Source organism: Trachypithecus francoisi, unplaced genomic scaffold (assembly GCF_009764315.1).
Source record: "Trachypithecus francoisi isolate TF-2019V2 unplaced genomic scaffold, Tfra_2.0 Lachesis_group2, whole genome shotgun sequence".
Taxonomy (NCBI): domain Eukaryota; kingdom Metazoa; phylum Chordata; class Mammalia; order Primates; family Cercopithecidae; genus Trachypithecus; species Trachypithecus francoisi.
The window spans coordinates 159376423-159388994 of record NW_022681465.1 but is presented as its reverse complement, the minus strand read 5'-3'; the positions used below and the strand labels follow the sequence as shown (position 1 = coordinate 159388994).

General features: G+C 38.9%; 1 protein-coding gene across 2 annotated transcripts in view; it reads right to left on the bottom strand.

The window, feature by feature from the left end:
• AFF4 (AF4/FMR2 family member 4) overlaps positions 1–12572 on the bottom strand; it is a 90690-nt gene that overhangs the window by 53508 nt on the left and 24610 nt on the right. Inside the window, exons 2-5 of one of the 2 annotated variants that reach the window (XM_033181243.1) lie at positions 11076–11202; positions 8188–8982; positions 6226–6270; positions 1193–1279 (exon numbers count right to left, since the gene is read on the bottom strand). In XM_033181243.1, the coding sequence (XP_033037134.1) occupies positions 1193–1279; positions 6226–6270; positions 8188–8982; positions 11076–11198 (1050 nt within the window). In that variant the 5' untranslated portion in view covers positions 11199–11202. The remainder of the gene's footprint in view (positions 1–1192; positions 1280–6225; positions 6271–8187; positions 8983–11075; positions 11203–12572) is intronic. The other variant, XM_033181244.1, reaches the window with a different exon arrangement.

Genomic DNA, 12572 nt, shown 5'->3' with positions numbered 1-12572 from the left:
CACAGAAGGCATGAACAAAGATACCAAGTGAAGAAACATTTATAGCAATGAAAACTTGCTATCAGCTTAAATACCAAAGAGAAACGGCTAAACAAACGAGGATACATTAACACTACCGATGCAATTCAAAGAAACGAAACACCTCTACATGTAGTAACATAGACAGGTCCCCAAGACCTACTGCTGACTGGTGAAAGATACAGAACAATATTATTTGTGTAGAAATAAATGAGAAAATGCTTACATGTAATGATTATATATGTATTACACGAATATAGACTTGCAAAGGTACTTATGAAAGGAGCTCTGTTGGGATGAGGGGACGGAATTGGGGAAAGGCTATTATTAGGGGTCCTGGTCAAACTTTCACAAGGAGAATGTATTTCTGTATTATTTGTGTTAAGTGTAAATTAATACTGTTAAGTACAAGTTTAAAAAAAAATCAATCTGCTGATTTTAAACAACCTTGGAACTGTTATCTGAGGAACCTCCTTCCATGGGACATAAGTATGGTTGCTATGTCTTATAGAAACAGGTTCTTAAAACGACAGTTTGAGAAGCCCTTACCACCTCTGGCCTACAATACCATAATAGTTTGCAACAAATATGAATGTCTTTTTTTTTTTTTTTTTTTTTTTTGATAGAATCTTGTTCTGTTGCCCGGGTTGGAGTGCAGTGGTGCAATCACAGCTCACTGCAGCCTTGACCTCCCAGGTTCAAGTGATCCTCCCATCTCAGCCTCCCCAGTAACTGGGACCACAGGCATGGGCCACTATGCCAAGGTTTTGTTTTTTTTTTTCTTCAATTTTTGGTAGAGACAGGGTCTTGCTATGTTGACCAGGGGGTCGCAAACTCCTGGCCTCAAGAGAGTCTCTTGCCTCAGCCTTCCAAAGTGCTGGGATTACAGGCGTGAGCCACTGTGTCCGGCTATATTAATGTCTTTTAAATCTCTCTCCCATATTGCCTTCAAAGCTTTCTTAGATACCTCTTGATCCAAGATGCTCTCAATTCCATTACCCTGCTAATTATCTTCATAACAGTTGTCACTATCTGAAATTTATCTATTTATTTATTTATTTACTGTCTGTCTCCCACTAGAATGGGAATGGCAAGACAATTTTTAATCCATATGATTTCAGTCAAGCCATTTAGAGTTTTCTTACATTATGAAAGACACATTTTATTTACTTACCTTAGTTGGAAAAGGAAATTTGGAAGGTTCTGTTTTGCATGGTGTATGAATAGCCGTTAGAGGGGGAGGCCATGAATGCGTCATCTCCTGAAATGTAATTATTACAGTTTGTTTTCAACCAGGTCAAGGATAAAAATTATACAGCTAAAAACCAGATTTGTATTTATAAATACTGGTTTCATGACAGCTCCTCCAAAATTCTACATATTATAGTCAATAAATATTAAGCACAATTGTGTGCAAGGCACTATGGTGTAGGTAGTAACAAGATTAGTAAACACTCCCTGGCTTTGAGTTTACAATTCAAATTATGAAACCTGTGAATAGTTACAGAAATCAGCCTGTAATCAAATACAAGGCACATAATAAGACACTAAAAAGGAAGAGCTTGCTGTGATAGTGGGAGGAAGGGGACAATGATAAGGAAAACAGCTAACATTTACTGTGTACCTTGAATGGGCCAGACATTGTGCTAAGTGTTTTACATGTTTATTACTCATTTAGTACTCACAATGACATGATGAGGTTGATACCACTATCATCCTATCTCTATTTAGGATGAAACTGAAGCACAAAAGTTATTTATTCAAGGCCACACACTTAGTAAATAATGAACATTATATTTCATCCTCAAAAGTCTGGCTATAGAGGCTATATAATCGTAGAAAAAATTTGTCAGGGGAAGAAATCAGAAGAGAAATTTCAAAAACACATGAGGAGGAAAACGGAAAAGCAAGACCCTAAGTTTGATTTCATTCAATGCCTTCTGCCTAATCTTAACGCCAAATATGTCTGGGTGAGGTCTGGTAAGATTACAATGTGTATGTTAGGCAAGCCGAGAAGACAGAGGTATGAGAATAAGGAGAGAGTATATTATTTCTGGCATTTAGTTCAAAGTAAGTCATCAGGTAAATTAAGGAAACGCAACAAATTAATAGTGGTATAACACCTAGGAATTTATCGCATAGCAATATCCACACAGTTTTGTAAAGATACACATACAAGGGGCTCACACTTCAAAAACTGAAACAACCTAGGCAGTCAATGTGAAAGTTGTAAGAATCAAAATGGAGTCACTAATAATTATATTAAAAAAAAAAAAAAAAACACCCTGAGCTGCGAAAGACCATGAAGAAAGGTTTCTCATGCTTGTACGCCTGATAAACAAAAAAGTCTACAAAAACCACAACCTTGCACAAAGGTCATCAAAACCCTAAACCAAAAAAATACTTCCATAAGGACATCTGTCCAGCTTGTCCGAACTCAGACTGGTGTCCTCTTTACTACTGATCTTTGTAGCCAAGGATAATTATTTCAAAAACAATTACGTAATTGTCCTCATTTTCCCCTTTAAAAACCTTTGTCTCTCTTTACCTCCTTGAATATGCACATAGACTACTATGGCACGTGTACTCCCAGTGCAATGCTCTATTCCCATAATCTTTTCTTTTAGAGAGTCTCTGTTATTTAGGTTGACACCAATCAACACAGTACAGATTAAATAAATTACCAGACATCTACAAAACAGAACACCAAGTAGACATTAAAATGAGAAATTTAACTGTTGATATGTAATGATGTTCACAGTATTTTATTAACTGACAAAGACGAATCACAGTCTATGTCCTAGTTAATGTTTAGCTTTGGGCAACAGAATGACAGAAGGAAGAAGAGACAAAGGAACTTGATATTTTACTACTTGAACCTCTTAAAACAGCCACCTGCACATAATTGCTCTTTATCCCCTTAAAATGCTTTGTTTTTTAATAGAATTTCACTTCCTGAAATAATCTTATATAATAGATTGCTTCCTACATCCAGCTCTAGAATATCAGCTCAAAGGCGTAACATTATGACCACTATATTCCCAGTGGTTGACACAAAGTAGGTGCTCAATGAGCATGCCTTGAATAAATCATTTTTTCAATAAATATACATTACTTTTAGAGTAAACTTTTTTTTAAGTTCATGATGGGGCTCCTAAAAATGATATGACTACAAATACAAAGAAAACACGAAGGGAACACACACCTGAAGTTCCTTGCATACTACAGACAGGAAAGGGAAAAGGAAACAAAAATTCATAAACTCAGCTTTTTAGCAGTGGCATTTTATATCTCAAATAGCAAAACTCTCAATTGAAAATTTGATTTAATACTCCAAGTATCATCGAATCACTGAGCACCTATTAACTAAAGGCCAAGTGCCAAGCCCTTGTACATATAAAATACAGATGTCAATAACATTAAAGAGATCATTAAATGTAAGAAAATCTTTCAGGTACTAATAATTCTATGCACTGTTGAGGATTCAGAGGAAAATATTTATGCTCCCTTAAACTTTTTATATACATGACAACTAAGAAATGTACGACATTCAAATGAAAGAGCTGTCACTGTGGTCTCATAATCTGATATGGGGGAAGAAGGATTTCATTGGGATTCCAGGAAAAAACAATCTATATATAACTGAAGAGGTAGGAGAAATACATTCCAACCTTACTTTATTTAAGGAGGTAAAAGAGCAAGAAAGTATGTGGCTTAGGGAAACCAGTTTGGCAAAAGTGGTCAGTCAGTAATGAGACAGGTTAGGATTGGCCTGCGGATATTAAATTTGGATACTATTCTTTCTATAGTCTTAGAGAGCCACTGAAAATTTTTAAGGGAAAAATTAATTTATGAAGACTAGGGCCTGAAGTAAAGAATCAGGTAGCAATGCAAAAGACATATGAGCAGGGAGATTCTGGAGGCAGAAAGGCTGAATGAGGACTCAGTGTTATAATTATTGAAGCTCAAGGTGGCAGAAATGGGAAGAAAGGAATGGATATTTAAAAAACAAAAATTTTAAAAGTCTACATCCAGTTTTGTGACTACATAGAACATGAGGAAGAAATTAGAGATATTTAGGATTCTACACTTACAAGCATGGGAAAGTGGTGTACTACTAATCCAAGGAAGTCTGATAAGTACGGCTTTAGACATGTTGAGTCTGAAGCAGCAAAGAGAAATAAATCCAAATGGAAACTCAGCTAAGAAGCAATTAAGAGACAAACCAAAACCCAAAGGAGGTCAATGCAGGAGAGAAAGACTAAACAGCTGTCAAACAGATAAAACCAAGAATGGTGAAAAAGGCAAGTCAAAGAGCAGAGGCTACAAGAATGCACCTGCACTTAAGAGATAAGAGAAGGCACAAGGGTTCCAAAAAGGGCAAAAAAAGAGAGGCAAGAAAGGCGGAAGGCAAACAAAAACAATGAAGCAAAAAAACAGTCAAGGAAAGAAGAATGTTTCCAGAAGGAAAAAATAAATAGCAGAAAGAATAAAAAAGAACTCAAATGATGCCTCTAGATGGAGGGAGAAAGATAATGACCATAGAGAAACAGGTTCTGCAAAATGGCAGAGGTAAAAGGGAGATTACAGTGGGCTAAAGGAAGGAATGGGAAAGAAAAGAGTGGAAGCAACCAATGCAGGTAGTCTTTCAAAGGTGTTCACAGTGAAATGCAAGTATAAACTACAAATTCAGGAGCACACACACACACAAAAAAGGAAAATACAAGTAATATGTGACTCACAGTTTTCTCCACTAAGCAAAAAGTAGTCACTGTCATTCACTAATGCACTGGACTTTCTTTTTCTAATATAGTAATGTGCTTTTTGGTCATGTGTCAATTTTAAACATGTTTCCTTAAATATCCAAAATGTTGGCTGCGCATGGTGGCTCATGCCTATAACCCCAGCACTTTGGGAGGCCAAGACAGGTGGACAGGAGTTCCAGACCAGCCTGGCCAACATGGTGAAACCTCATCTCTACAAAAAAAAAAAAAAAAGTAGCCAAGCATGGTGGCGGGTGCCTATAATCCCAGCTACTTAGGAGGCAGAGGCAGGAGAATCACTTGAACCTGCGAGGTGGAGGTTACAGTGAGCCGAGATCACGCCATTGCACTCCAGCCGGAGTAAAATTCCAGTTCAAAAAAAAAAAAATGTGTAAAACAGCCAGGTGCAGTGGCTCAGGCCATAATCCCAGCACACTGGGAGGTCGGGCAGGGAGGTGGGGGAGGGGAAGTAACTTGCGGTCAGAAGTTCAAGACCAGCCTGGACAACGTCGTGAAACCCCATCTCTACTAAAAATACAAAAGTTAGCTGGACGTGGTGGTGGGCGCCTGTAATCCCAGCTACTCAGGAGGCTGAGGCACAAGAATCACTTGAACCTAGGAGGCAGAGGTTACAGTGAGCTGAGATCATGCCACTGTACTCCAGACTGGGCAACAGAGTGAGACTCCATATCAAAAAAAAAGAAAAAAAAAAACCAAAATGTGCAAAACTGGAAGGAAATCTATTACTGTAAGATTTGACCAGTATGTACAGATGAACAAAAGCAAGGTATTTTGATCATAATGGTTTGACTGACAACTACTGAGTTTTTTGCACTTCAAATTATTAACAGTTAAGCATGAAAAAGTAAGGTTATAATTGGCTTGTTGATATATTCCAGGCAAAGTAAGTGTTAAGATTAAAATCCGTTTTACTTAAAAGAAAAGAACGTGGCTGGGCGTGGTGACTCACACCTGTAATCCCAGCACTTTGGGAGGCTGAGGCAGGTGGATCACCTGAGTTCAGGAGTTCCAGGCCAGCCTGGCCAACATGGTGAAACCCCATCTCCGCAAAAATACAAAAATTAGCTGGGCATGATGGCGGGCGCCTGTAATCCCATCTACTCAGGAGGCTAAGGTGAAAGAATCGCTTGAATCTGGGAGGTGGAGGTTGCAGTGAGCTGAGATCGCACCATTGCACTCCAGCCTGGGCGACAGAGTGAGACTCCATCTCAAAAACAACAACAACAAAAACCCACAAAGAACAAAACTAGCTCTTTGAAGGCAAATGGTAAACAAAGAAGACAGTAAATTATTTATGATGGACATAATCAAGTTACAAATATAAGCAAACTGTTGCTTCAGATCCTTTGTGAAATACAGAGGGTAAGAGGGTGGCAGAGCATAAAAAATTAAAGAGATTGAAAAGATTTTTTTTAAAACTTACTTTTAGGATTTCATCCACACAGCTCACATCACCAGAAGCTGATGCCTTGAGAGAAAAAGCAACACACATTAGATTTTTATCAGTAGATTTTTAGTATTTGCTTCACAGACTTAAAAACATTATTAAAAGTATTTATGACCCCACTACTCTAAATCAGTACACTGTTTAGAATCTTTGGATTAATTTCCTTAAATACAAATTTTTCGAGCACCAGAAAATTTTAATCACCAAACTACACAAAGCTGGGGGAACTTTACAGTTTTCAAACGTTTTAAGTTTTTTATCCTATATTTTAGATTATAAATAATTTTTAGAATGTAATTTTTCAGGTGTTAGCTTGTCCAAAAATTTAAGCTTATCTATATATAAAATCTATCATGATACTGAGATACATCATTTCACATAAACAAAGTTAACCCATTTATGCCAGGGGTTGCAAATTTTTTGTGTGAAGAATCAGACCTTGGCGATGACCTTGAGCAGTAGGATATAAGTAACTCCCACGAGCTTAGCATTCCAATAATGGAACACTAAGCATAAATGGGTTAAACAAGTATTACTGAAAGATTACTAGTCTGGAACATGGACATTTTACATAGTCTTTCTAAATCACAAAAAGCAAATTGCTTATTCTAAGGCACAAACAGGAATTAGAGAGCCGAACTCCAGTCAAATTCTAAAGATCACGTTATTTTTTAAAGAAATAAATTACCATTTTACTGTTCTCTTGAGAGGAGTAATTAGATAACAAATGCCACTCAAAATGAGTTTCCCAAGGCTACTGGAAAGATGTTTTAAACGTTTGCAAAACAGCATTTTACATTACCTGGATTCTTCCTTCCACCCTTTTGAGCTAAGAGTTGTAATTTTTTGGCTACTGACATTGTTTTCCAATTTTTTTTTATTGCACAAACTACATGAAAAGATAAAATTTGGGGTTGGGCACAGTGGTTCACGCCTGTAATCTCAGCACTTTGGGAGGCCAAAGTAGGCGGATCATGTGAGGTGAGGAGTTCAAGACCAGCCTGACTAACATGGTGAAACCCCATCTCTACTAAAAATACAAAATTAGCCGGCCATGGTGGCACATGCCTGTAATCCCAGCTACTCGGGAGGCTGAGGCAGGAGAATTGCTTGAACCCGGGAGGTAGAGGTTGCAGTGAGCTGAGATCATGCCATTGCACTCCAGCCTGGGCAACAACAGCGAAACTCCGTCTCAAAAAAAAAAAAAGAGAGAGAGACAAAATTTGGGCCAGGCATGATGGTCATGTCTATAACCTCAACACTTTGGAAGGCCAAGATGAGAGGATCACTTGAAGCCAGGAGTTCCAGACCAGCCTCGGCAACATGATGAGATACCCGTCTTGAAAAAAAAGATATAATTTCAGCTATTTCACAATGAAATGTTCCAGAAGGCTTTGGTAAGCAATTCAATTTAAATTTCAAACCATCACTATGAACCTGGAACAGCTGTCTCCATCCTTTAAGTATAACCAGAGAAAAGGATCATAGCATTCAAAGTATACAATATTACCATTTCCACAGACCCGAAAGTCCCATTTATCATAACCATACACCATGACCTGCATCTCATTCATCAGTATCAATGTAAGCAAAGTTAATTTTGTTTTTAAACAACAAAGGTATATTGTTCTATAAAATCAAAATGCAGAAATTGAAGATATCAATTGGTCATTCTTTTATTCTATAACTGACTTGTCATCTTAATATTTGAAAACTGTGAATGACATTTTCTCCATTTCCCAAAAGGACAAGTTAAAAGATCTACGGATCCACTTAGGAGTAACTCACAAGTCTGTCTTTACATTTTTTTTCATCTTTCAACTTTTACATTCCTTACTATTAAGGCAAAGAAGCAGTGTTCAAGTTCAATCGTAATTTCATGATCAGTCAATTACTTCACATAGTCACAATGTTAAAAGCTCTAAATGTGTGACTTACATCCAGTGGTTGGGAAGGTATTTTCAGCTTGGTGAGATGTGCTTTGCTGCTGGGCTTCAGCTCAGTCATGCTGTTGCCATGAGATTGGCTGCTGTAGTGCTCAGAGGACAGCTTTGGTTCCATGGACTCCTGTCCGTCCATGGGCCGCACATAGGCAGTGGGTTTCTGTAACATTGAATTGGACTTTGACATCAATGAGGGTGGGAAAGATTGATTTGAGTGCTGCCCACTTGAAAAAGGTACACGGGAAGGAGAATCCCAGTTTGCATCAGGGTCCCGAGGTGATTTGGAGCGTTGATGTTCCTTGCTATGGTGATCATTCCCATGAGACCTGGAATGACTAGAGCTTAATGAAGAAACAGCCTGGGGTTTTCCAGGGCTGGAAGAACGTGATTTGGAGTGTTCTGATCCATGCTGGCCTTTTTTCCGGCTACTGCTCCCACCACTGTTATATGACTCACGGTCATGCCTCTGACCACTACTGTTAGCGCCACTACTGCTACCTGCACTGGTCCGCTGGCTACTATGTCCACTCTGTAAGCCTGAAGACCGTTTCTGAGACTGAGAAGTGCTGGGTGCGGGTCCTACTGGAGTCCATTTGCTACTCTGATGAGAGCCTCCATGTCTCTGTTCAAAGAAATTTGGGTTAGATTTTTCATCTGCTGATGGTGGTACTGTAGGCTTGGGAATTGCAACAAGCTTTGGTATAGATCTGTCTCCTATGAAATCCTTCATTTCATCGTAGTTTCCAAGCATACTCTGAATACGACTTGATAACTTATCTTCTTTGCTAGTCTGCAAAAAAATAAAATAAAATTATACAATGAGCATAATCAGAAATAAAATATGCTTCTGAGCTAATTTTCCAAACTTCTTTTTTTTTTTTTTTTTTTTTGAGATGGAGTCTCGCTCTGCCGCCCAGGCTGGAGTGCAGTGGCCGGGTCTCAGCTCACTGCAAGCTCCGCCTCCTGGGTTTACGCCATTCTCCTGCCTCAGCCTCCCAAGCAGCTGGGACTACAGGCGCCCGCCATGTCGCCCGGCTAGTTTTTTGTATTTTTTAGTAGAGACGGGGTTTCACCATGTTAGCCAGGATGGTCTCGATCTCCTGACCTCGTGATCCGCCCGTCTCGGCCTCCCAAAGTGCTGGGATTACAGGCTTGAGCCACTGCGCCCGGCCAATTTTCCAAACTTCTAATGGAAAGGGGCTTTTCAAAGGAAGGCTTTACCTCATATCTTAACATTAATACCTTGAAGCATACTCCAAATAGATCATTCTGTAGTGAAAAAAAAATCATTGAAAAGTGCCTAAAAATAACCATACTAAAATATAATCTGAGTGCATTGGCACGTGCCTGTACTTTCAGCTACCCCGTGCAGCTGAGGCAGGAGGATTGCTCGATTCCAAGATTTTCAGGCTCCAGTGCACTATGATTTCACCTGTGAACAGCAACTGCACTCCAGCATGGATAACATAGCAAGACTCTTGTCTTTTAAATTCACAAAGTATTTTGAAGGGCCAGGTGCAGTGCTTCATACCTGTAATCCCAGCACTTTCGGAGGCCGAGGCGGACAGATCACCTGATGTCAGGAGTTCCAGACCAGCCTGGCCAACATGGTGAAAACCCATTTCTAGCAAAAATACATAAGTTAGCCGGGCGTGGCTGGACATGGTGGCTCACACCTATAATACCAGCACTTTGGGAGGCCAAGGCGGGCAGATCACCTGAGGTCAGGAGTTGAAGACCAGCCTGGCCAACATGGTGAAACCCTGTTTCTACTTTAGCTAGGCGTGGTGGCAGATGCCTGTAATCCTAGCTACTCAGGAGGCTGAGGCAGGAGAATTGCTTGAATCCAGGAAGTGGAGGTTGCAGTGAGCCGAGATTGTGTCATTGCACTCCAGTAAGACTCCATCTCCGAAAAAAAAATTAGCCGGGCAAGGTGGGGCATGCCTGCAATCCCAGCTACTCAGGAGGCTGAGGCAGAAGAATCACTGGAACCCAGAAGTCAGCGGTGGCAACGAGCCGAGATCATGACATGGCACTCTAGCCTGGACGAAAGAGCGACACTGTGTCTCAAAAAAAAAGTCTTTTGAAGAACAGTAAAGTAATCTGCCTTTATAAAATTAAGTTCCACAGGCCAGCAGATTAGCTAACGCTTATATTTTGGCAGTTTATGAAAATACTATATTCCTTATAATTCAATGTTATAGTTAGAAGCAGAAACAAAAATTTAATGAACAAATGATACCCAAATGACTGTCTATAACAATAAAAAAATCAGACTGATACTGAAGACACATTTATTCAAACATACTAATAATCTCTGAAACTTTGTAAACTAAGTAGCAAATGGCAGTGAGGAGTAACAAAAGCATCTACGAAATATTCATTTTTTATTGATATCATACTTAACACCTAGGAAAAATCAAACAGTGCAAATTGAGTCACAAAATTCTAATTTAATTCAAGGCTCAGAATGGTGAAGTACCCGCCCATAGTTAGTAGCACAACTAGGAAAATAGAGATAAATGTATGAGCCAACTCAGAACACATTTTTAAGAACACAAGACAGTAATAGGAGGTGGTTTGGAAGATGACTTTTAGGGTGCTAGTAACGTTCTATTTCTTGATCTGAGTTGTATGAAGCTGTTGATGCTGTGAAAATTCTTCAAGCCATAATACCTATTTTGTGTATTTTTCTGTAAGCATAATATACTCCAAAGAAAAGTTTATCCCCAAAAAAGTATGTTCTATGTAAAGGACAGGGAAAAAAAAGTTAAGTAGTATTCATAGTAATTCTTTTTTAATATAAACATTCAAGTATGAAACATTTTAAAAGCAAAAATGTCATGCTAATGGGAAAAAAACATTCACAGAAGGGCAACTTACAACTTTGTATGGCTCTGCAAAAAGAGGAGAGCTAGGTGGGAAGGCGTCTTCACCCTGCTGAATTTCCTGATTCCGCCTTTCCCGTTCTTTCATACGCAGCACATTCCGGTCTTCACGGTTCATGTTGCTATGAAAAGAAACAGTCTTTGTATCACAAAAATAAAAGGAAAAATTAAATATTCTGTACAGATTTTGTCAGTTTAACACTTCAATCACAGATTCCCTTTTGACCTCCAAGTAAAAAGAGGCATTAGTGCCGAAGCTGGGTTTTGGTAATGGTTTTATCAACATATACCAATAGTGTCTTCCACAACTATTCCAAGGAAACATTAGTCCTGAATATTAGAACCCACCCCAACAAAACACTTAACTTTATCAATGTCTGAAGTACTCGGTTAGCTAAAAGCAAAAACTTGTACATTCAGAGGGAAAGTAGTATTTGAACACAAATCCTCAATATTTCCTTTTGGGCCTTGCTCTTCAGAAATCTGCCTATTCTTTGCCCTTAGAAGCATATAACCCACTCCCAACTATCACCCTTCCCCCCAGGGTCCAGTTCTTTTCTCTACTTTGCATCTACCTTATCTTGATTTCTTTTTGTCCCAAACACAGCTTCCTTGGTGCCCATCCTTACGGTAGTTTGACCTCAGCTTTGTTGTTGCTCTAGATTCCCTAAAAAATGACATTTCTGCTCTAAATATATTAATATTTCAATTAACACCTCAATAAATGGCAAAACCCAGGTTTTCAGTAGATGGCAAAACCCAGGTTTGATTCCAAGTTAATCAAAAATTAACTTGGGTTAGTTAACAGTAACTAAAATTGCATTGAAAAAGGAAGTCTTTGGAGTGGGGGAAAAAATGGAAGTCCCATCTCTATAATCATGACAGTTTGTCTTATTTTCACTAGAACAAACCAAAAGAAATACAGCCCATTTATAGCAGCAAGGATTTTGGTTAAATAGACAATGGTAATAAAGGCTGTCAAACTCTGGCACTAGGGATTACCAGGGAATCTGCAACTCTTCCCTGGAGACAGATTAAATAATCAGACCTGGTTTTGTTTTTTTTAAAAAAAAAAATGTCCCACTGGAGCCCAGAAGGAAACAATCAGGTTATATGTGTGAAGCATTTCTGGCCTATAATGCATAAATCTAATCAGAAAATTAAAGTTCATCAGAAACTATAATTATAAAATTAGAATTAGTAACAAAACCAGTATTATACTCTTTTTTTTTTTTTTTTTGAACACAGTCTTGCTCTATCATCCAGGCTGGAGTACGGTGGTGTGATCTCTCAGCTCACCACAACCTATGTCTCCTGGGTTCAAGCGATTTTCCTACCTCATTCTCCTAATTTTTTTATTTTTAGTAGAGACAGGATTTTACCATGTTGGCCAGGCTGGCCTGAACTCCTGACCGCAAGTGATCCTCCCGCCTTGGCCTCTCAAAGTGCTGGGATTACAGGCACGAGAGCCACCAAGCCTACCTCAATACTG